At 36.4% G+C, this 26222-nt stretch overlaps 2 protein-coding genes across 6 annotated transcripts in view; one reads left to right on the top strand and one right to left on the bottom strand.

The window, feature by feature from the left end:
• The first annotated feature begins 25 nt into the window (after positions 1-25).
• Positions 26-17779, top strand: ofd1 (OFD1 centriole and centriolar satellite protein). Of its 2 annotated transcripts, none has more exons than XM_089133507.1 (22): positions 26-280; positions 781-960; positions 1190-1258; positions 1346-1373; positions 2714-2809; positions 3659-3795; positions 4132-4305; positions 4546-4652; positions 6883-7002; positions 7137-7210; positions 7286-7377; positions 8967-9156; positions 9317-9447; positions 10321-10432; positions 11945-12232; positions 14415-14583; positions 14839-14936; positions 15283-15336; positions 15411-15574; positions 16298-16432; positions 16574-16644; positions 16725-17779. In XM_089133507.1, the coding sequence occupies exons 1-22, from the start codon at positions 185-187 to the stop codon at positions 16768-16770; spliced, it is 2631 nt and encodes an 876-aa protein (XP_088989633.1). In that variant the 5' UTR covers positions 26-184; the 3' UTR covers positions 16771-17779. The 2 variants fall into 2 exon arrangements, with proteins under 2 accessions (XP_088989633.1, XP_088989632.1); XM_089133506.1 differs by having other exon boundaries at positions 11867-12232.
• Positions 17299-26222, bottom strand: part of gpm6bb (glycoprotein M6Bb) — a 113649-nt gene continuing 104725 nt past the window's right edge. For 2 of the 4 annotated variants that reach the window (XM_089133509.1, XM_089133508.1), the window contains exons 5-7: positions 25290-25363; positions 25122-25187; positions 17299-18823 (exon numbers count right to left, since the gene is read on the bottom strand). In XM_089133509.1, coding sequence (XP_088989635.1) covers positions 18674-18823; positions 25122-25187; positions 25290-25363 — 290 coding nt within the window. In that variant the 3' untranslated portion in view covers positions 17299-18673. Of the gene's footprint in view, positions 18824-20686; positions 23459-25121; positions 25188-25289; positions 25364-26222 lie in introns of those variants that run through there. The other 2 variants (XM_089133511.1, XM_089133510.1) reach the window with 1 other exon arrangement.

Here is a 26222-nt window from a genome sequence, read left to right as displayed (position 1 = left end):
ATGAGAGGACTGAATCCGTCACGCGTCATAACAACGAAACCGGATGCACAAGAGTTTGTTGTCAGTTAGAGATTTTAAAGGAGACGCTGCGCGCGGTCGCGTTGCTGAGGAACCGACTGTGGAGAATTATCGATGTTGGATCGATTATCATGAATGATAGTGTTTATTAATTTCAGTAATCATCATGTCTGTGAGTAAAGAGGAGAGTTTATCCCCGGATGAGATGCGACAGAAACTTTACCAGACCTTCAAGAGCCGCGGGCTGCTGGACACCCTGAAGGTAACGTTACGACACATCAGTATCTATCTATCTATCTATCTATCTATCTATCTATCTATCTATCTATCTATCTATCTATCTATCTATCTATCTATCTATCTATCTATCTATCTATCTATCTATCTATCTATCTATCTATCTATCTATCTATCTATCGATCTATCTATCTATCTATCTTCTATGTCTGTATATTTGTCTGTTTATCTATTGTATATCTGTCTATCTGTCCATGTTTACACACACACACACACTCTCTCTCTCTCTGTGTTAAGAAACGAGTGTGTCACATTCAGGGTTGAGAGACCTGATCCTAAAACTCAAAATCGTATGTCCAATCTGCACAAGCCTGTATTGATTGATTATAAGTTTATTGAATAGGATAAACCCCTTGAGATGGATCATCTCGTTTTCGAGGGGGTCATATATATATAATACAATACAAAACAAAGGACAAATCAAACACTTCCTCCTTCAGTAGCTGAGTGTGTCCTGTTTTGCAGACGCAACTGCGTAATCAGCTGATCCAGGACCTGCAGCGGCCGAGAGGAGACCCGGCTCCTCACACACACTCGGTGTTGGTCACTGCGTGCAACAGTGTGGTGGCGGATCATCTGCGGAGCGCTGGATACGAGTACACACTCTCCGTCTTCCTCCCCGAGTGCGGGATGAGCAGAGACACGGTGATCACACACACACACACACACACACACACACACACCTGAAGGGTTTATTCTGAGAAAACCTGTTCCTAGTGAGTGTGTAGCGCTGATGTCTTCAGTGACCGGACGAGTGTGTGTTTCTGCTGTTATCTTGGAATAATACACCTCTGAATGTGTGATTGACCAATCAGAATCCAGTATTCCACAGAGCCGTGTAATAAAATAGTGTAATATGTTGTTTGAGTTCCAGGTGTTTTCCAGCCGAGACGTTCTGCAGCTCCTGAAGATCAGTCCTCACACACCGTTACACAGAGCTCTGGTAATCAAACATACGCTTTACTATATTTGTTGCATCAGTTGTTGTTTTGTGTGACACATTCCTCTGTTTCTCGTTTACATTCGGCAGGTTTCAGATATCCAGTCGGGACAGACGGGTAGGTCATGATAAGAGTCAGATACAATTAAATATCTTTTTATTTCACAACTTTGCTTAAAGTCCCCTTGCAGTCCATCACCTTATCCCTCAAACTCATCTTTGATCGCCACAATTACGTTTAAATGTTTTTTTCTTGTAAAAAAGGTAACTCGACACCCTCGCCTCATTTAGTATGCACGGTTCTATAAATATGCAAATGAGCCCCGCCTCCATTCACTCACTCAAATATCCACTGGTTGACGATCACACGTTGATCTGATTGGTTACAAGGTGGTTTGTGACGTCAGAAACACCAAAGCGTGTTTTTGAGACTGTCTTTGGTTCACTGCAGTTTTAAGGAGGAAATACTCAGCAATGCTGTCCACTTATCAGCTTACACACGGTGTGTGTGTTAAAGCGGATTAAACACACCACATACACACATAAACAACTTTAAAAACTGGGTTTACACCAAAGGGGGACTTAAACATTTTGGCTTTCAAAAAATAGTCATCAGAAACATTAAAAACGATTCATCTTTGCATGTCCACATTATTGTTTTTAATTTTTTTTTTTCAAAATATATTAACATGCTCCATCTCTAAAATGATTCTCCTTTGATTTTATAAATTGATTTTATAAAGTCGCAATTGCGTTATATAAAGTCAAAATTGCGTTATATAAAGTGAAAGTCAAAAATGTGTTGTATAAAGTAAAAAAATTGTTATTTAAAGTCAAAATTGCATTATATAGTTGCAATTGCATGATATAAAGTCAGAATTGCATTATTTAAAGTTAAAATTGTATTATATAAAGTGCAATTGCATGATATAAAGTCAGAATTGCGTGACAAAGTCAGAATTGCGAGATATAAAGTCAGAATTGCATTATTTAAAGTTAAAATTGCATTATTTAAAGTTAAAATTGCATTATTTAAAGTTAAAATTGCATTATATAAAGTGAAAGTAAAAAATGTTATATAAAGTAAAAAATGTTATATAGTCAAAATTTTATTATTTAAAGTCAAAATTGCAGTATATAAAGTGCAATTGTATGATATAAAGTCAGAAATGCGTTATATAAAGTAAAAAATGCGTGACAAAGTCAGAATTGTGTTAGTTGCAATTGCATGATATGAAGTCCTAATTGCGTTATATAAAGTTGCAAATCCGTGATATAAAGTCAGAATTGTGTTTAATAGTTGCAATTGCATTATATAGTCACAATTGTGTGATTTAGAGTCAGAATTACGTTATATATAAAGTAAAAATTGCGTTTTCTAAAGTCAGAATTGCATGTTGTAAAGTGTGAGTTGTTCCAGGATCTGCTCTCTGTGATGGATGTGGTGTAACCCGACAGGTTTCCTGATGAGCCTCTTCACGGAGCTGACGGACAGAAACTGCTGTGACACGTCCACCCAAACCTCCTCTATATCTGCGCATAAGGAGTCTCTGGGTAAGCCTTCACATCCGTCACGTCTCACACTCAATATCACATGTTCCTTGTGGAGAGCGTTCATTTCAGCAGTTCATTCAAGTCCCCCTGTAGGCAATCATCTGATCACTTAAAACTCATCTCTGATCAACAAAATGACATATATATATATATTTAAAAAAAAAATCCTTCTTCGTAACCACTGGGGGACTTTAAACATTTTGGCTTTCAAAAAGTTTTTTTTTTTTTGATTGCATGTTTGTTATACATTTTTACAATTAATTGTATTTTGTACTATATTGTGATTTTTTTTTTTATGTAGATTATTATTCTTTTTATTTCGTATGTTTATTTATTCCTATGTCTAGCTCTGTGTTGTTGTTTTTCGTTGCATTGTTTCACTTTGTCTTGGCCAGGTCGCAGTTGTAAATGAGAACTGATTTTACCTGGTTAAACAAAGGTTAAATAAATAAAATAAAACATAGTAAAAATTTCAACTCTTATACATATATATTTCTATACATATATATAATTCTATATATAATCCTCTATAATATAATATATTTATAATATATATCTATAATATATTTCTATAATATATGTTTCTATATATATAATCGTGATTCCAATCTTTTCTGTGATATTAAATGTTATAAACTAGCCTAAAATGTGCACTTTCATTTTTCATAATAATAATAATATTTTAATAATATTTCAAAAATTTTACTCTATTTTTGATAATATATTTTAAAAAATAATAAATATAAATTCAGCTTTGATTATAGGAATAAATTACACTACTATATTAGCTGTTTTACATTGGAATAATATTTCACAATTTTCACTGTATTTTTTTATTGTATTTTTAAGTTGAGAAGATGCAGCTGATCGACGAGGAGTATGAAGTGCTCCGGCACAGAGGAGAGCGCTGGCCGTCCATCGAGGCGAAGCTTGCGGAGTTCAGGAAGGAGATCCAGGAGCAGGCGCAGCTCGAGCTCAACGCAAAGGTCTGCAGGAACACTACACTACCCAAACATCTGACCCAGGAGCTGGGTAAAACTACAACTACCCAAACACTTAGCGTGTCCTAATCAGTTCTCGGGCAATCACTCTTGTTGCTTGTTCCTAGAACTGAGTTCATACGCTGCAAAAAATGCTTTTTTGTCTTTTTTCTAGTCCAAATATCTAAAAATGCTTAAATCAAGATGCATTTACTAAAGTAGCGAAATGCCGTAATATATTGTCTCTTGTTTTCTGGGGTAATAATTCAAAATGAAGAGAGTTGTTGCTTAAAAAAAGCATGTTTATCAGTGTAGAAGTGTCCGTGTGCCTGTCTCCGGCAGATGCAGCACTTCATGGAGGTGGAGATAGCGAAGGTGAAGCGCGAGGAGAAAGAGGCTTCTCGAAGAGAGATCCTGGAGCTGAGACGAGACCTGGAGAGAACGTATGAGCTGAAGACCGAGGCTCTGATGAGTCGAGAGAAGAACGCCATCGAGCGATTACAGCGACAACAGGAGGTGCAGTCATCACACACACACACATCTAATGAGTGCTGGGCGCTACCACACTAAATTACACCCGTTTCACTGTATATGACGGTATTATTAATTTCTGAAGCGTGACTGGGTGTTTACCACATTCACTACTGAGTGAGAGAGGAAACCGGTATACCGCCCAGCACTAGAACTAAAGTCAATACAAACCACTGTTCAATCAATCTTCAATGATGACCCTTGGGATGAACCTGTCCGATCCAGACCGAGGAAAAGGATCTGTATGCTCAGAGACAAGCCGTGCTGAGAGAGATGGAGTGTGTGCGCAGCGGAGAGATGCAGCTGAAGCTCAGGATCCAGGCCTTCGACAAGTGAGTCCTTACACCAGCAGCGCTCACACGCCAACGTCTCGGTCTGAACGCAGTGTTTCTTTTATTCGAAATAAATGTCATAGCAACATCTTTGATCAAATAAAATCCATCAATTTATGCAGTTTTTTTATTTATATGTAAGATTTATGTTACTTCAGTAAAAATAAAAACACTCTTTTAAGTTCAGACAGCCCCAAACCTAAACATTTGGTGACACAATTTTATTTTATTTTTCAAAATAAATATCATATCACCATCTTTGAAAAAATAAAATGATCAATTTATTCTTTTTTTTCTCAGATTTTTTTTTTTTTTTTAGGTTTTTCTATTTTTTATTTTAATGTAAAATATAGTTATTTTTATGTTATATGTACTATTTATTTTATTTCAGTAAAAATAAAAACACTCTTTTAAGTTCATTCAGCCCCAAACCTAAACATTTGGTGATCACAATTTTAGTTTTTTTCAAAATAAATATCATATCACCATCTTTGAAAACATAAAATGATCAATTTATGCTTTTTTTTTCTCAGATTTATTTTATTTTTAGGGTTTTCTATTTTTTATTTTAATGTAAAATATAGTTATTTATATGTAATATTTATGTTACTTCAGTAAAAATAAAAACACTCTTATTTTAAGTTCAGACAGCCCCAAACCTAAACATTTGGTGTGATCACAATTTTTCTTTTTTTCAAAATAAATATCATATCACCATCTTTGAAAACATAAAATGATCAATTTATGCTTTTTTTCCCTCAGATTTAGTTTTTTTTTAGGTTTTTCTATTTTTTATTTTAATTTAAAATATAGTTATTTTTATGTTATATGCAATATTTATTTTATTTCAGTAAAAATAAAAACACTCTTTTAAGTTCAGACAGCCCCAAACCTAAACATTTGGTAATCACAATTTTTCTTTTTTTCAAAATAAATATCATATCACCATCTTTGAAAACATAAAATGATCAATTTATGCTTTTTTTCCTCAGATTTTTTTTTTAGGTTTTTCTATTTTTTTTTTTTTAATGTAAAATATAGTTATTTTTATGTTATATTTAATATTTATTTTACTTCAGTAAAAATGAAAACACTCTTTTAAGTTCAGACAGCCCCAAACCTAAACATTTGGTGATCACAATTTTATTTTATTTTTCAAAATAAATATCATATCACTATCTTTGAAAAAATAAAATGATCAATTTATGCTTTTTTTCTCAGATTTTTTTTTTTAGGTTTTTCTATTTTTTTTATTTTTTTTTAATGTAAAATATAGTTATTTTTATGTTATATTTAATATTTATTTTACTTCAGTAAAAATGAAAACACTCTTTTAAGTTCATTCAGCCCCAAACCTAAACATTTGGTGACTTTGGTGACATCTGATGACATAAGTTGTTATAAAAATAACAAAAAAAGCACAAATATCAATATCCGCTAGACGGCTGTAGCGCTCAATGGCTGCATTTAGGCTCCAATCTATAAATCATTTTTGTAACGAACTTGATAAATAATCAGTAAACTAGTAAATAACAAAATAAAGCTATTTAAAGAAAAATACTTGAAACAAAGCCGACATTAATTTATTAATAGTTGAAATATTAGAGGAAAAACTTAAAGTTAAGGTTAAATATGTCAAATTTAAGTGCTAATATTACTAGACTAAAACAAATAATAAATAATTAAAAATGACTCTGAAATGAAAATAAAAATGTACAATTAAAAAATGGTAAGGCTTTTCGTAAAGCCTGTATATGTAATATGTTTTGGTTTTTTTGGTTTTTTATCTGGACCGGTGAGTCTGTAATAAAGTTTATTATTATTATTATTATTATTATTAATGCATTCTGACAGTATTTCAATGCATGAATTGTGCACCTAATAATGCATTGCATGATTTAATGAATAATTGTAACCACAGTTATTATAACACCGATCTGCTTATGTTACGCCTTTAGAAAGTATAATTCATTCAAACAAACAACAAATTTCAGTCTGCAAATATTATAATGCATTTTTTACTTTGCTTACAATTTATGAAAATATATAATGCACTAATAATATGAATACCTTAATAAAACATTAAACATAGGGTTACCAAAAAAAATATAATTCAGGACATATTACGGACAAAACCACTCAGATATCCACTGAGTTCTGCTCAGATTTCTTAATTATAGTGAATAAACTGTGGTAATGTTGAAGGTGTGTGTGTGTGTGTTGATGGCAGGAGCTGTGCGCTGCAGGAGGAGAAGCAGAAGAGCGTGGAGGATCTCCTGAGGAGGAGAGAGCTGTGTGTGAAGAGCCAGGAGGACTCCTTCCAGCAGAGACTGCACAGCGAGATCCTCAAGTAACATCACACATCACTTCTGACGGGTCATGTGACACTGATGATAAATTCAGGAATAAATGACCCTTTCCAGAGAACGAGTAATACTCCAGTGTGTTTGATGAGATGAAGTGAGAGTGCTGGATGTGTTTCAGATGTCAGCTGGAGCTGAAGGAGGATTACACCAGGAGAACGGACACACTCGCAGAGCAAGAGGACAGGGTTCGAGGTATTGAAGGATCATCATTCACCGCTGTTGTGTTTTACTGATCTGATAATGAACACTCTTCTGTCCGGTTCGCAGCAGAAACGCTCCGTCTGCAGGAGGAGTCCGCTAATATCCATGCTAAAGCAGAAGAGCACGAGAGACGCGCATCAGAGGTCAAACGTCTGCAGGTAACGCACATCTGATCCCATAATTCATCTGGACCACACAAAGTGATGCTCTCTCTTTAAAGGTCTATTCGCAGACATTATGTGCTGTTCTTTCCCACAAAACCCCAGCGTCTGAAGTGGAGTAAAGAAGCGTTCCACTGATGTGTGGATTGTTAGGATAGGATGACTATTGAATATTGAAACATCAGAAAATCAGAAATGTTTTTATATTTACCGTAGGATATTTACAAAGTATCTTAAAAGGAATATCTTTGCTTAACCGTCAGGCGCTCTTTGCTCATTTTTGAGCGAAAAATGTTCTGTTTTAAATTTTTAAAAATCACAGCTTCATCGGAATGTTATGAAACTTGGTGACTTTTATGGCATTATGTATGTGTATACAAAAAAAAATTGAGGTCATGATCCGAGCATGCTAGGATTTTAATTGCGAGCATTGTAAAAAAGAGCATGCGAGCATTGTAAAAAAAATAGTCACACTCGTGGTCTTCGGTCAAAAATGACCCCCATAGGAAATGAATGGGAAATTGACAAAAAAAAAAATCTCTGAATTTTTATATGTGCAATCTACAAATCGGCCACAATTCTAAAAAAAAAGTACACCGCAGGAAAGGGGTGACACTCTACAACATCTAGAGTGCAAAACAGACAAACTCACCCACACACACACACATACAAACACACTTTTATACACATACACACCAATAAATTTTGATTACAAAAAGAATGTTTTGAATTTTTAAAAATCACAGCTTCTTCGAAATGTTACGAAACTCGGTGACTTTTATGGCATTATGTATGTGAACACACAAAAAAATTAAGGTCATGATCTGAGCATGCTAAGTGGTCTTAAAAAAATAGTCACACTTGTGGTTTTTGGTTAAAAATGACCCCCATAGGAAATGAACGGGAAATTGACAAAAACACAAAAATTCTAAAAAATTTATTTATTTTTTTACTTTTTTTTAATAGAAAATCGTTTTTGAGAAAGTTTCAACTATATATTCAAATCCACCCAAAAAAAAAAAAAAAAGTGTTTATAAAAACATCAGGGGAGTTCACGTGCCTCTCCATAGAGAGCTGTACATGCCATCTAGTGGTCACACCATGATTCTACGCTTTTTCTCTATACTGTAACCAGATGGTGCTAATTTTCTTCAAAAAATATTTTTTTTCTGAAGGCCTACACTCTATTTTAAACTAAAATACTGCATTAATAATTTTTTGAAAAAAAAAAATATATATATATATATATAGAAAATTATATATATTTTTACATGGCAAAAATAGACCATAAATATTGCATAAATATTAATAAATTCAATCAAATTGTCTCAAAATACTAAATTACAAAGAATAAATATTATAGAACAAAAATAAACAGCATTGGTTTTACTGGGATGGAGGAAATTAAATTTTTAGGTGTCCGGTCACTTTTAGTGTGACTTCGAAACGAAGAGCACCTGAGGGTTAATATCCTAATGATTTTTGGCATAAAAGAAAAATCCATAATTCTGACCCATACTATTGACTATTGCCGCAAATATACACTGCAAAAAATCCTTTTGTTACTTAGTCACATATTCCCACAGATGGAGCTGGAGTCGGCCCGAGCGCAGGCGTCTGTCCTGACCCGAGAGAACGAGCTGATCCGAGAGAAGCTGGAGGACATGAGGGATTACTCAGCGCTGAAGGAGGAGACACACGACCTGCAGACTCACATCACACTCATGAAGATCCAGCTGGAGGAGGAACGGCAGGAGAACCTGCGCCTCACACAAGGTGTTCATCAGTGTCACATGACCCTGCACACATCACTCTGATTGGAGGATCTGATGATCAACACACATCAGTGTGGAAAACAGTTTCTGTGGAAACTGTCAAACATTCATTGTTTTGTAACGGTGTGTGTGTGTGTGTGTGTGTGTGTGTGTGTGTGCAGAGCGCCGGGGCCCGTCTGAGCAGGAGCTGGTCCTGCAGGCCGAGCTGCGGAGACTGGACAACACACGAGCGCTGGACCAGCAGGAGTTCGAGACACAGAGAGGCGTCCTGCACACACAGCTCCAGCACGAGGTGTGTGTGTGTGTGTGTGTGTGTGTGTGTGTGTGTGTGTCTGCATCAGTCATGAGCATTACTGTACATTTATAGATGAATCTCACAAAACACTGAGAACATAACCTTCAAAACCAAGTGAAACAAGGAAGATTCATACACACACACACACACACACATATTTAAAAAATAGAATATGGACTTTAAGATTATGACCTTCGGGATGGGCAATGATTAATCGCGATTAATCGCATCCAAAATAAAAGTTTGTGTTTACATAATGTATGTGTGTGTAGTGTGTATAATTAATTTGTATATATAAATACACACGCATGTATGTGTATATTTAAGAAATATTTGCATGAATATACTTTATATATATATATTTATACATAATTAATATTATATAAAAATATAAATATTTGATATATTAATAACACATTTTTCTTAAATATACACATACATGTGTGTGCATTTATATATACAAATTAATTATACACACTACACACACATATATTATGTAAACACAGACTTTTATTTTGGATGCGATTAATCATTGCCCATCCCTACCTTCATATTTATTATTAAATTAGATTTAATAGTAATGATATTTTCTCTGTGGTGAGATATTCACATGCGTTACAGTTCTGAGATAGTTTGTGAGATTTGCTGAATTCGGCTAAAAATATCAAGAACATGAACTTCACAAAAATTATATTACTTTTTGAATTTTGAATTTTTTATTATATGAATTTTTAATAATATATTCAAGTTAATAATATTAATTATTATTAATATTGTTATTCAATATCATTCCAATGCATTACAATAATATGATTTAATATCAGATATGACTTTTTTAATGTGTGTGTGTGTGTGTGTGTGTGTGTGCAGGCTCAGCAGTGTGTGCTGTTGAAGGCTCAGCTGCAGGAGTGTGAGGAACGCACCGCATGGATGAACGCTCACACACACCAGCTCCAACTCCAGCTCCAGCACACACAGCAAGGTCTCGTCCACACACTCGCTCCAGTCCGTCACACACACACAACCTTTCTGTCGATCTGACTTTCATCTTTTCTGTCAATGCTTTCGGATTCCTTTGCACGTGTGTGTGTGTGTGTGTGTGTGTGTTGCTTCATTCAGGGTTCCCACGGCCGCTAGAGGGCAGTGTAATGAACTCGAGTCGACTGAAACTCAACCGTAGTGAATCGTTCAAACAACTCATTCTGAATGATTCATTTGTGAATCCCTCTTTTATTGAGTTTGTATTAACTCTTTCCCCGCCGTTAACGTCGTTCTCAGTGGTACGGTAGGGGGCGCTGTTACCCATCTCTCCTAAGAGTGCTCATCTCCTGATCAACACAGCGCAGAAGCAGAAACGTGCATATGATATCACTTTATAGAAAATAATGCGATCGAGTCTGTGTTCATGATCATCCTCTCAGTCCCATCCGGACCATCACTGTGACGAACACACGAGTATATCGGCTTTATGAATCATTCAAGTGTTGATAAAAACAAATGCCTGAATCTAGAATAAAATCAGATATTCGGTTCTTTCTTTTGATATATTGCGTGTTCAAATATTCATACAACGAAATATTCCGAAGTGAATCACACTAAAAAGAGTGATTTACAAATGAATAATTCAGAATGAGATGTGAAGTCACTTGAACGATTCGTTAATACAAACTAAATTAAAAAAAAGAGTGATTCACAAATGAATCATTCAGAATGAGATGTGAAGTCACTTGAACGATTCGTTAATAAAAACTAAATTAAAAAAAGTTGATTCACAAATGAATCATTCAGAATGAGATGTGAAGTCACTTGAACGATTCGTTAATACAAACTAAATAAAAAAAAGAGTGATTCACAAATGAATCATTCAGAATGAGATGTGAAGTCACTTGAACGATTCGTTAATACAAACTAAATTAAAAAAAAGAGTGATTCACAAATGAATCATTCAGAATGAGATGTGAAGTCACTTGAACGATTCGTTAATACAAACTAAATAAAAAAGAGTTGATTCACAAATGAATCATTCAGAATGAGATGTGAAGTCACTTGAACGATTCGTTAATACAAACTAAATAAAAAAGAGTGATTCACAAATGAATCATTTATAATGAGATGTGAAGTCACTTGATCGATTCGTTAATACAAACTAAATTAAAAAAAGAGTGATTCACAAATGAATCATTCAGAATGAGATGTGAAGTCACTTGAACGATTCGTTAATACAAACTAAATAAAAAAAAACAGTAATTCACAAATGAATCATTCAGAATGAGTCAAGTTGTTTTCAATGAATCGTTGAATCATTCTAGATTATTAGTACAAATCATGAACGACTAGTGGGAACCTGGATGTTTCCTAGTATAGATCTTTCATTTGGGGTTTTGGGTCTCTCTCTCTCTCTCTCTCTCGTTCTCAGCTCTGGAGAACGAGGTCCTTCGAAAGCCTTCGCTGTTAGAGCGACCCGTTGTCAGTGTGACCCCTGACGTGTACGCAGACTCCAGCTGGAGGCCCAGGGCCGCGTGTGCCGCTGATGTGGCTGAAGCGGGGGGCCGATGGACTCGCGGCGAGGCCCCCGAACACGAGCACGACTCGGGTCTGGTGAGCGACGCTCTGGCTCGGATCCGGCAGCTGGAACTGGAGGCGGAGCGACTCGAGGAGGCGTACAGGAGCCATCAGAACCGAGGCCCCAGAACCTGCGCAGTGGAGAAACTGAGCCGAAGCCCTTCCCCGAGAGAGAGAGCCCCGCCGACACGCCGCAGAGCCGAGGACCGGGGCGAGCAAGGTAACGCTATAACTGCGCTGGGAACCGGACACATCTGGCCAAAACATCTGTGCTTTTGTCGAACTCTGTGTTAAGTTTGGCATAGGTGTGTATTTTTCATTTAAAGGAGACATTACGCCCCTTTCCACCAGATCTACAGCATCCCCAGAATGTGTGTGTGAAACTTCAGCTCAAAATACTAGGGCTGTCAACTTTAGTCGTTTAATCGGCTAAAAAGTTAATGCCGCCTTGGTCGACTGACATTCTTATTGGTCGACCAGGTTTTTTACCAATAGAAAGAATTTTTCAATGATTTCCTCCTTGATATTTATTCATTTATAAGCAGTTATTTATTACTGTATTCTAAATATAATTAGCCTATGTTTTGTCCCCAACTTTAAAATGCTTTAATTGAGGCTATTTTTGTAACTGCGCCACAGTTTAGCGCACACACATAACACACTCGGGAACCGCACCTGTGTCCGGCTGCGCTGCTGCTCGCGCTCGGTAAGGGATGCTGTATTCATTCAGTTAGAGCGCTGCTTGTTTTGGCTTTAGTCGACAAAATGTCCAGGAAATCTAAATCTTTTGTCTGGCTGCATTTTAAAACAAAGACGACAAGACTGTGGACGGAGGCGATCGCGTTGCTCCATTATGAGCGCGCAAGTCGCGCGCCTACATTTGAAATCGAACTTGAGCGCGCAAAAGACGTGAGCAGCCTTTTAACGGCTATATCATGCTGACTCAATAGATTGTGTTTTCTTAATGTTTTCGTTTTTATTTGTACACTTGACGCATTTGAAAATAGCCTAAATAATGCAACAAAACGAAAATAACCCTGTACGCGGTCCTACAGCCTATTATTAGGATTGTTTTTAGGCTATTTGGGTTTTGTGTGTTGTTTAAAACGCCTTGATCGTCAGGACGAAAGTTAACCCATAGCTTTGAAAGTAAAGAAGAATATAAAGCCTGTATAAACGAGAGCTTTTGTTGGGATTTTTCATTATGTGGCAGATAGCAGGTATATTTTTTTGCAGCGTGTGGTGTGGTCAGGTTTTGCAGTTAAAAAATCACTTAATTTTCAAAGAAGTGTATTATTATTATAGTTTTATTTATTTGTGATGTTTTTTTGTTGTTTTATAAATGCTCAATGACAATTGTTTAAAAAATGTTTAATCAAAACATCACGTTTTTTTTTTTTTTTAGTCGACTAATCGTTGCGCAGGACTAGACTTTGGTCGACTAAGGATTTCTTTGGTTGAATACAGCCCAACAAAATACCAGATCATTTATTATAGCTCATCAAATTAGCGCGTTTGTGTGTGAGTAAAAACGCCCTGGTTTTGTGTATATCCCTTTAAATGCAAAGGAGCTTTAGCTCCACCTTTGTTCAGAAGAGGGCGGAGCTGTCACATAAGCTTCAGAGACTCCGGCGATAGAGAGCCTAAGCCCCGCCCCTCCGCTTCCGGCTCATCTGACCTTATTTCAGAAAAAATATGAATGGTAGTCAGAGAGACAACTTATGTTTTTATTCCGTCTGAACTGTGCCCTCAATTACACACATGATGTTTGTCAATTTAAAAGATAATTCTGATTCAGTTTGTCATAAAACAGAAGAGTAAAATTTAGTTTTATGTGAAAATCGCTCTGTGAACTACATCTCCCAGGAAGAGAAACGAGATCCGCTGCTCGTGTGTGTGCAGTCTGGTATAAAACACTTGTAATGTTTCGATTATAACGCAAGACTGTAGAAACAATGACAGACAGCCTCAGTAAAGTTAGCTTCATTCATTGAGAGAAAATGTGCGCCTTTGGGGTTTGTAGTCTTTGTAATTCCGTATTTTCACAGTCTTATACCTCAACGGTTTCACATCAAACTGCGACTTTCTTTACTTTAAAATGTATCTTTTAAATCGACAAACATCATATGTGTAATTCAGGGCACAATTCAAACCACATCAAAATATTTGTTGTCTCTCGCCATTGACTACCATTCAATATTTTTCCGAAATAAGGTGGTCGACCGGAAGGGGCGGGGCTTAGGCTCTCTATAAGAACACAGGCCGATCTCATCTCACTGATCCAGGATCAGGAGTAACAGCAGCGAGTGAACATCTTGGATGACGGGGGGGGTTTAATTCTGAAGTGAACTAATGCTTTGCATGTGTGTGTGTTTGTGTGTGTGTGTGTGTGTGTTGATCAGAGCGGGGGAGGATCTCTGACAGCGGGCGAGCGGCACTGGTGTTTGCAGAGAGAGAGAGAGAGATCTCCCCGATCCCTGCTGGAGAAATGAGCTCTTCCAGAGACTTCACACACACACACATCAGTCCCAGCAGCCCCAGGATGAAGAGCACCACACGCCACAGCTGCAGGTGCACACACACACACACACACTTAAGGACACGCCAACACACGCTTAAAGTAACGTCAAAACACCGCATGCTTAAAGACACGCAACACACACGCTTAACAACACATCAACACACACCACACACTTAAAGACACGCCAACACACTCTTTAATATTTGATTTTTAACATCTCTTTAATATAATGTTCTGGAATATTTCAGTGTGTAACGACGTGATTTATGAAACTAACGGACGGTTGTGTGTGTTTTGAACCGCAGTCCACCCAAACTGCAGGACATCAGATCCAGCTCATCGCAGGAGTCGTCTCCTCAACCCGAGAAGATCACGCTCCACGACCTCACCGACCCCCTTCAACGTGAGCATTCATCCGCATTCTGGGAGGATCAGGAGTTCAGTTTCCCAGGATGCACTGCTGTTCAGAAGATTGGGCTCAGGAAGATTTTTTATTAAGCTTTTATTCATCAAGGATGCATTAAACTGGCCAAAAGTGACAGTAAAGACATCTATGATGATATAAAAAAGATTCTATTTCAAATAAATAATTTTATTACGGATTTCAACACTCATAATAATCATAAATGTTTGTTGATCATCAGATCCTCATCCTCTTCTGACCAGCAGTGAACATGATTGAGTCTTCTGCCATACTTCTTCACTTTTAGAGTTAAATAACCTGTGTGTGTGTGTGTGTGTGTGTTCAGTTGTGTCCACAGATCAGGAGTGTTTCCTCGAGAGACTCCAGGATCATCATCAGGGTGAGTCGGATCTTCAGTCTCTTCCTCTTTGAGTTCTGAAATCACTGGATATTAATGAGTGTGGTGTGTTTCAGATGTTCAATCATCATCATCATCATCATCACCATCATCATCATCACCCGCCGCAACCAGAGACCGGCCTGAGGAAGAGGAGCAGCGCTGGGAGGAGGAGAGGAAGAGCAAAGAGGAGAGAGAGGAGGCGCAGGAGAGAGAGATGGAGAGACTCGAGCAGGAGACGGTGACGTGTCTTACATCACACACACACACACTCACACACACTCACACACACACATTCACACAAAAATTGAATGTATTTGTGAAGTTTTGTGGTTGAAATTAAAAAAAGTAACAAATCCATTCCCTCGGGTCAGTCTGAGCCACTTAGGTATGCTTCAGTTCACATAGAAAACCCTAAAAATGTTGAAATTTCAGAGTAAAACTTTACCAAAAAAATATTTTATAATGTCCGCACGTGTGTGTGTGTGTGTGTGTGTGAATGCACAGTGAAGTGAAACTGGATTTAGGACCCGGCGGAACAGCGGCTCCATGATATAAGCCCATCTAGAGTCATGAAATATCATGTGTTATTATTATTATTATTCCACAAGAGGGCAAAGACTCCCAATGGAAGATATTTAGAGCCAAATTAAGAGTTATGCATGAAATTATGTGTTATTTTGAGTTTAAGTTGAAAGATTGTGAACAATGTGCTTATTTATTGTTATTTTAAACTATTTATATTTTTTAAAATATTTTTTATTTTATATTGTTATCTTATTTATTTTTATTGATCAAATCTTGTCACTTTAATAGGTAAATGAAAGGTAAATAAAATACAAAATAGCAAAAAATCTCAAAAAATTGGATAAAAAGAAAGCAAGTGTAATTTTAATGCTTGGGGTCATTTTGAGGGAAGTGTGTGTTAAAGTCGTTCTGGATGATTTCTGTGATCGGCTTTCAGGAGGAGCAAAATGAGAAACCAGCAGAAGACGAGAGAGAAGGTCACGTGACGTTACCGACCTCAGCGATTGGAGGAGGAGGAGCTGATGTGGCCAATCCGCTTCAGAAGTACATGATGATGGTCATGCAGGATCAGGTTCATGAACTCACACTCACAGAAACACTTAAATTTGAGGACTTGAAATGGTTTAATCTTCTCATAACCAAAGTATAACGTAATTTGTTTTGATTGTAAGGCGAGATGTTTGACTCTGTGATTCTTTTAATGAACTTTCAGAGTCCAAAGAAAGAGGCATCAGAACACCGAAGTGAAGAGGACGTCCTCCCGTCGGAGCGCGACGAGCACAGGTGAGGTCTGCACGTGTGTGTGTGTGTGTGTGTTCACCTGTGAGGAACGCTTCATGCTAACCCTTCCCTCCGCTCCTCAGCGCCGGCGTGACGTCACACACCGAGCCAGACGACGACTTCTGGTGAAACACATCCAGCTCCTCGTGCTTATAGACACGGCTTATAGATCGACTCTGTGCGAGTGCTGTTTTTACTGTGAAAGGTTATTAATAAGTTCTGTTATTATTCAGTAGTGAAGGTGAAGAATATAGAATATGGGGCAAAAGTTCATTTATTTCAATAATTCAACTTAAAAGGTGAAACTAATATATTATAAAGACTCATTACATGCAAAGTGAGATATTTCAAGCCTTTATTTGTTATAATTGTGATGATTATGGATTACAGTTTATGAAAACCCCAAAAATTCAAGCCATAATCATCAAAATTATTACAAATAAAGGCTTGAAATATCTCACTTTGCATGTAATGAGTCTATATAATATATTAGTTTAGCTTTTAAGTTGAATTACTGAATCAAACCTGTATTAGTACTGAGGGTGAGACTGAATAATGAGTATTTGAATTATTCTCATATTTGATGAGGTTTGCATCGTCAGGTCTGTATAAAGCGCTGTAGAAATAAAGCTAGACACAAATCATGACACACTGATCTGAAAGAAGAGTCTTTTATTATATTTTGTTTATTTTTGTATAAAATCCAACAGCTTGTTTGAAGGGCTGAACACGGTGTCGCCGACATCAAATCATCAGTTTTGGACAGTTGTTAATATTCACAAATCCACCTTAGTGTACAGCGCCACTGATTAAAGCATCAAAACACAGATACACACACGAGAACTTTCCTTATAAAAGAGGCCGATGCATTATATATTTGCGCTTTGTCATTTATTTTTTTGCCTTTTTACATTTTTTTTTAATTGAAAATAGCAGTTTAAGTAAAAACTAAGGGAATCCCCCTAAGAATACTGGTTAAAAAGCGATATACAGAATTCATATACGAATCAAATTAACAGCAAATTAACTAAACTAAAACTGAAACAAAAGCGCATTATAACGTTAAAGTCTGGCGGCGGGATTTACAGTTGCATATTTACTTCAGTTTTATCCTCCCCCCAAACAAAACAAAACAAAAGTTGCAGGTCAGAGTTCATATTCATGATGAGGTTCAGACGCACTATTAACAAAAAAACGGGCAAATGTGAAATCAAACCCTCCATATCGCGTCGCTTTCATACAAAAAAAGTATTTGGACAATCATGGCAAGATTTTCTGTTTAAAAAACAAAAAACATCACAATAATAATGAGAATTGCAATAGAAATAAAGCCTTTCTAATGCATTAGACATCAACGCTTCATAAGCATTACATGTAAAATATCATTTCTTTAACTTGTCATGTTCTCATCATTCAGTCCTGCGTTTGTTTCGGGGACAGTATAAACATTATTCTGTGACGTCACTCGGCCAATAGGAAATGAACTCTGGGATTCACACAGAATTACGAGCTGAATAATAGAGTGGTGTGTGTGAGGTAGTGTGACTGTTTCAGTGGTCATCATCATCAATCTAAACGCAGAACACAGTAGGACAGTATCCCACAATGCAGTGCACTCAAAACATGGGCAAAGATGAGGCATTTTTGCACAAAATTGGATTTTAAATGCAATCGTTCCCAAAAAAATAATGAATCTTTTTCAAATTTTGCAACATACATGTATATAATGTAAGCGTCCCAGGGGGGATCATGGGAAACGAATGCTTGCACTTCACTCGTATTCATGTGTACACTCACACCTCGTTACCAACACAATCTGATTAACGTTTCCAATAGTGCAACATGTCAAAGTTCAAGCAGCCGTCGCTGATCTCAGAGCGCTTCGAGAGGAACCAGACCGAACCAGAGGATGAACCGAGACGAGGTGTGTGTGTGTGTGTGTGCAGTCGGCGTTAGTGGACAGGAAAGCAGCAGATGCATTAGTATGTTTTAGTGAGTGTGTGTTTGTTTCTGTGTGTGTGTGTGTGTGTCCTCAGGAGTAGGAGTTCACACACTCTTTGGAGCGTGCCTGGATGTCCTGCAGCTCGCGCTCCTCCTTCAGTTTGATGTCCTGATACGCGTGTGTGTGACTGGCGTCCTTTAGATAAGCCCAGTTTGCAGAGAGGATCATTAGATAATGGATCTGGAAGAGAGTCGAGTGACGGCCAGTGAGAGTTAATAACAGAGACAGAGCAGCAGCAGTGTATGAAGACACACACACACACACACACTCTCTCTCTCTCTCTCTCAGACACACTCACACACACAAACTCACTCACTGACTCACTCACTCACTGACTCATTTACTGACTGACTCACTCACTGACTGACTCACTCACTGACTCATTTACTGACTGACTGACTCACTCACTGACTCATTTACTGACTGACTCACTCACTGACTGACTCACTCACTGACTCATTTACTGACTCACTCACTGACTGACTGACTGACTCACTCACTGACTCATTTACTGACTGACTCACTCACTGACTGACTCACTCACTGACTCATTTACTGACTGACTCACTCACTGACTGACTGACTCACTCACTCACTGACTCATTTACTGACTGACTCACTCACTGACTGACTGACTCACTCACTCACTGACTCATTTACTGACTTGACTCACTCACTGACTGACTGACTCGCTTATTCACTCACTGACTGACTCACTCACTCACTGACTGATTCACTCACTCACTCACTTACTGACTGACCTACTCACTTACTGACTAACTCACTCACTAACTTACTGACTGACTCACTCACTCACTGACTGGCTGACTCACTTACTGACTGACTCACTCACTCACTGACTCACTCACTGACTGGCTGACTCACTTACTGACTGACTCACTCACTCACTGACTCACTCACTGACTGGCTGACTCACTTACTGACTGACTCACTCACTTACTGACTGAGTGAGTCAGTCAGTGAGGGAATCAGTGAGTGAGTGAGTGAGTGAGTCAGTCAGTCAGTGAGTGATTCCCTCACTGACTGACTCACTCACTGACCGACTCACTCACTCACTGACTGATTCCCTCACTGACTGATTCCCTCATTGACTGACTCACTCACTCACTCACTGACTGACTCGCTCACTGACTCACTCACTGACTGACTGACTGACTCACTAACTGACTGACTCACTCACTGACTGACTGAATCACTGACTGACTCACTCACTGACTGACTCACTCACTGACTGACTGAATCACTGACTGACTCACTCACTGACTGACTGACTCACTCACTCACTGACGGACTCAATCACTTACTGACTGACTCACTCAGTCACTCACTCACTGACTCACACACACAATCACACACAAACATATTGTGAAGGAATAATTCATCCATAAATGAAAATATACTCATGTCAATTCAAACCTGTATGCTGTTGTATTTTTAAATACATGCAGTAATTATTACAAACATTTATTTCTATAACACTTTTCACAACACATCGATTCAAAGCAGAAAATCATGACATTGATATCATAATCTAATTTTGAATTTGGGGATTTCATAATCTGTAAGCCATAATCATCAAAATTATAACAAATAAAGGCTTGAAATATCTCACTTTGCATTTCGAGTTTCTCCTGTATAAACAATTTTATATAAAGAGCTGAGCAATAATAAAGTTTACATTGTTTATCAACTATATTTATAATATACATATTATACGATCAACTACATATAGTTAATAATATAGTTGTAATATATTATAAATATAGTTTATATACAGTGCTGTGTGATTATGTGTTTTGCGTAGTAAAATGTCACTATATAAAACATTATGAAGTCAATAAAAACAACAGCATACGGTTTAAACGACACAAGGTTTATTTTCAGCTAAACTATTCCTCTACTGTAAACTAAACATCTGTAGTCTAGTGAACATCAGGACGCATGTAAAGCACGGGTGAGGACTAGAGCGGAGCGGATGAGGGTTAGTAGCGGCTCGAGCGATCAATAATCAGGACCACGGAGGACAGTTTGAACACAGAGAAGCTTTATTCATTATCAAGGAGAAACTACAGCCACACAAACTCAGAGCAATACTAAAGAAATCATGCAATCTGACCGTTAATATTCAATACGGCTGATCTCAGTGCTCTGGCATGAACACTGAGCCGCCGCTGCACTCGTCTGAAGCCGCGGATATGCTTCGCTAGTCGACATTAGCTAGTGTGTAACAGGTTTAAAGGGGTCATGACACGAGGATATTAACGTTTTGATATTACGGGATCTGTGACATCATTCAAGCAAAGTCATTTGCATATTCCCGCCTCCAGAGAAAGACATCGACCAATCAGCTCTGTAAGCTCCGCCCACTTGCGTTCAGTTGCGAAACAGCTAATATTAGCATACGCTGGATGTGTGTCACCATGCGATTCACATCGGTTCTTGATTAGTAATCAAATTTCGATCCGATAAGTGCTTTTTAATTATAGTTGTCTTGTTTTGTGTTGAGAGGCGTACACACCGGGACGGCTATCAGCGCGCGTTATTCGCCAGCGTTTTTCAACGCGTTTTTTCCCTGACATTAGATGCCGCTTAATATAAAACGTATGTGTGCGCGGCAAGACCATTTTGTGTTTGAGCGCCCCCACGTTGTGTTTTACTGTAACTTCAGAAGCTCCAAACACGTGAGCAAAAGCGCAAATTTCATCGGATAGTTTTTGATGCGGCGCGTCAAACTAAAAAAACAATAAACGTTTTTTTTTTTAAATCACGCTTTTACGAGTGCTGTTTTTCGTGTCGGTGTGCACACTCACATTGGCACCCTTTGTTTAGTCACGAGGCGTTAAACGGTGGCGAGAGAAATTCGTCCCGGTGTGAACAGGCCTTTACTTTTTGTATTTGACTGCGGTAAACGGGTTGACAGGTCAATCCTTCTCAATTAAATGTGAAATTTTCTTCCCATTTTAGTCAAAATTATAATAATAATAAATAATAACACACAGTCTTCTGTAATAAAGCAAGGCGGAACATTTTACTTTATTTTTAGATTTGTTAGGTTTAATCGCAAAGGTTTATTTAACATGTAGTGAGAAATACTACCGAAACTGAATAATCAAATGTAAAAAAAATAAAACGCGGTATGAATTCAATATAAATAAATTCATACAAAGGATAAAAAAGCAGTTGAGTGTTTGAGCATCACTGAGACGAAGGCTGCCGTCTCTTTAAGACTGGATGGCGTCCGGGATTATATGTTCGCTCGGCGCACTGAGAGACGTCGTGTCGCGACCCCTTTAATAGAAGCGCTGAGTTTTAACTATACATAAATGTCTTTAAAAAGTTCAAGCGTTTGGCACAATCCCATGTGACCCTTCCGATCACAAGCTACAATTATCATAATAAAGTAAAGATTTTAGTAATGACCTTAAAGGACACAGTTTGATCCTAATGACGGCATGTTTCTGTTTATTAATAGTAAAGCAGACAGTGTTATGATGAGCAAATCATATAATAATTGATCATATCGATCCAGCTTTCAATCTTACAGATAATGCAACTAAATGTTTTTTTTTAGAATTTAAAGTGATTTATTTGTATTTAGACAGTGAAAGGTGTGTGTTTAAAATAACTCCATATAGATACCAACAATCTTCATAATACTGCTTAAAACAAGGGAATGATAAAAACACTGAGAACTGTAAACGGTTCGACGGAAGAGTCCAGAAATATTCATCTTTAGAAATGATATATTTCCCCCAATACACCTCGACAGATTCTGGAAGTAAAAATCACATTCGTTTTCTCTATAGAGGGATTCAGTAAAACCCCAGAGCTTATAACGTGTGTTATAACGTGAAACTCATTAAATCTTATTTAAATTCATGAAAAATATATATCATTTTTGGTGTCAGTACGAGTTTTGATTTTGAAAAAAAGTCTTTATCTGATCAACAATTCAAGGAAATTTCAGGGCTTTAATCAACACTATGATCAAAAATACAGTAAAAATTGTGAGACGTTATTATAATGTAAATCATCTGTTTTCTATGTGAATATACAGTAAAGTGTAATTTATTCCTGTGAATTATCAGCATCATTACTCCAGTCTTCAGTGTCACATGATCACTCTAATATGAGGATCTGATGATCAACAAACATTTATGATTATTATCAGTGTTGTATGACAGTTTCCACATAAATATGAACTGTTTTCATGATGAATAGCAATTTTTAAAGAACAGTATTTATTTTTTCCATCATTATCACTTTTGATCAATTATTTAATGTGTTCACAATGATTTATACCAAAACAATTAATTGTAATTTATATATATATACACCTCAAATACAAGTTTTTATACTTAATATGTCCTTAATACTGAAATATTGAATCCGATGTAATAGTGCATCGTCTGGTTGGTTTGCTGGATCAGAACCTCTAAAGAGAAAGTGAATGTGAGACACACACCGGTGTGTGTCCTGCCGGAGAGACTGTGTTAAAGAGACTCTGTTAGGCTTCAGATGAAGCTTTTCTAGTGGTTGCAGAAACAAAGGCAAGCGCTCCATAACAACACGTCCATGCGTCGGAGATGCTACATCTGTGTACAGTCCTATATTTACACATTACATGTCAAAAGCTCTCATTTGTTTTCATCTCTATTATTTTAGTCCATACTGTCAGTGGCTGCTCAGTCTAGGCACTTTGATGAAACTGCGTTAAAATTTAGTGCAGCAGTCCTCTCGACTCTTAAACTTCAATACAGCAAAGTTATACGTGGTAGCCATCATGTAGATGAGCTGGTGGAAGAGAAAGCACAGATATGAGATAATAAAGAATAGTTTGACTATTGATGAAATAAGTGAGATTACACTGTCAACACTGCAAGCGACTTTGCATGGGTTATTTAGAATAGCAAAATAATGTTAGTATGCAAATATATGCAAATGCATTTATATACGCACACACAGTTTAGAAAAATATTTCAATTAGTAGTTAAAGACCATCAAGAGTTTACGGAAAAGGATTAGGGCCAAGCAATAATAAAAAAATAAAACCATCTCGAGATTGAAGTCATTATAATGCGAAATTAAACTCGTTAAATTTCGAGAAAGTCAAAATATAATCTTGAGAATAAACTCATTAAATTTCGAGAAAAAAGTCGTGCTGCGAGAAAAAAACCCTAAAAATGTCGATATTTAATGAGTTTATTCTCATGATTGTATTTCTACTTTTTTCTCGAAATTTAACTTTATTTTTTTTATTTTTATTATTTTTATTTTTTACATTTTTTCTCGCATTATATTGACTTTAATCTCGAGATTGTTTTATTTTTTAATTATTGCTTGGCCCTAATCCTCTTCCGTACGAGTTGCTTTGAATTAATGTCAGCAATTATTTAAGTATTTCAACATTAAAAAAATACACTACAAATAAAATTCGGTGAAAAGAATATTTGTAACAAAAAAATTATATAAAATAAAAATTATTTAATTAATTGAATTAAAGAAATAAAATTAAAATACACAAAATTAAAAAAGAAATAAATACAATTTATAAAATAAATAAAATTAAAACACAACAAAATTAAAATAAAATTAATTAAATAATGAAATAATAAAGTTAATTATTTTATTTTACATTAACATTTATTCATTTAGCTTATTTAATTGTATTATTTCGTTATCTAATTGAATTTTAATTTTGTGTATTTTAATTTTATTATTTTTGTATTAAATTTTACTTAATTGAAATTTATTTGAAAGAAATAATACAATTATTAAATTAAATTAAATAAAGAAATAATATAATTAATATACACAACATTAAAATTAAATTAAATGAAATAAAGAAATAATACAATTAAAATACACATCATTAAAATTAAATTAAATTAAATAAAGAAATAATAAATTAAAATACACAAAATTAAAATAAAATTAATAAAATAAAATTAGAGAAATAATACAATTAAAATACACAAAATTGAAATAAAATTCAATAAAATAAATAAAAATAAAATAATAATTAATAAAAACTCTTCAGGAATAATAATAATCTACCAGTGAGCTGTAGTTGTGCAATGTGTCACTGATATAAACAGTCTGTCTGTGAACTGAAGGTGTAACGCGACACCAGACGCTTCCAGTGTAGACAGCTTTACTGATTATAATGGGACTGGTCTAGTTTCGTGGCGTTAAATCTGTTGTCTTAAATTGCAATGTCTCAATTAAGCATGTGAATAAATATTGGAAAATAAAGTAAAATATCTAACGCTCTCACAGCACAAATCATGCATTATTCTGCAGAAACGCAACCCACGGCTCCTCAAACTAACATTCGAGAGGGGGCTTAAGCACATGGTTTGCAGAAGATGGCGCTGGGAATGAAGGGACAAAAAAAGAGGAGGAATAGGAACAAACACCTCATTAATATGCGATCATACGAGAAACATGTGCTTACCAGAGCAATGACGGTCGCTCCGGCTCCGGCACACGCCACGATATACAGATGGTAGGACAGGTAGAACTGCACACACAAACAGACGATCACGCATACATGTGTGTTATCATGTGTGTTATCAAGTGTGTTATCATGCATATCTACCGCTGCAGAGATGTGTGTTCATACCTCACTGGTGTTGCAGATGTCACCTAGCGTTGAGCCGCAAGCTTTCCCCGGTGTGGCGTTCCATGGGATAATCCCTATTCCGACACACACACACAGTCAACGATCACACACACACTGCATTGATTTCCAGGAAATGCCTGAATTGATTAAATGTAAACCTTAAATGCAACGCAAGTTGTTACCGGCCATTCAGAACTTCTACTGGCCGAAAAAAAATTTTTATTAATAAATTAATAAACTAGATTACTACGGAGGCGTATTGCATTCACTTGAAGAAAAAAAAATCGACTCTGTTTTTCTGAATTAACGAGTTAATTTTTCATGAGAAAAAAAGGTTTTGCTCTGTTTTTCTGAATTAACGAGTTAATTTTTCGTGTGAAAAAAAGTTTTTGCTCTGTTTGTTTGAATTAACGAGTTAATTCAGAAAAACAAAGCAAAAAAAAAAAAAATCCATGAAAAATGAACTCGTTAATTCAGAAAAACAGAGCAAAAAAAAAAATCCATGAAAAATTAACTTGTTAATTCAGAAAAACAGAGCAAAAAAAATTCCATGAAAAATTAACTCATTAATTCAGAAAAACAGAGCAAAACATTTTTTTCTCGTGAAAAATTAACTCGTTAATTCAGAAAAACAAAGTAGATTTTTTTTCTTCAAGTGAATGCAATACGCCTCGGTAGATTACAGGTGAAAGTCGAAAAATTGTAATATTGTGCAAAAGTTCAAAATATATAATTTTAGGTTTTGTTTCATGTGTTTATGTGGACAGATCAATACAGGACACAGAACATGTCGGATGCTGGATGATAAAAATGTGTTTTCTGTTCACCAAATGCTTTTTAATATTCGCTATTACTTCAACGCAAGTGAACAAGCGCGCCGTTATGTGTTGTGCAGTGACGTGTGTGTGTGTGTATAGTGACGTGTGTGTTCAA

The sequence above is a fragment of the Pimephales promelas genome, chromosome 7, assembly GCF_988280905.1.
Source record: "Pimephales promelas chromosome 7, fPimPro1.hap1.1, whole genome shotgun sequence".
NCBI lineage: Eukaryota > Metazoa > Chordata > Actinopteri > Cypriniformes > Leuciscidae > Pimephales > Pimephales promelas.
This window is presented reverse-complemented; position numbering and strand designations above follow the sequence as displayed.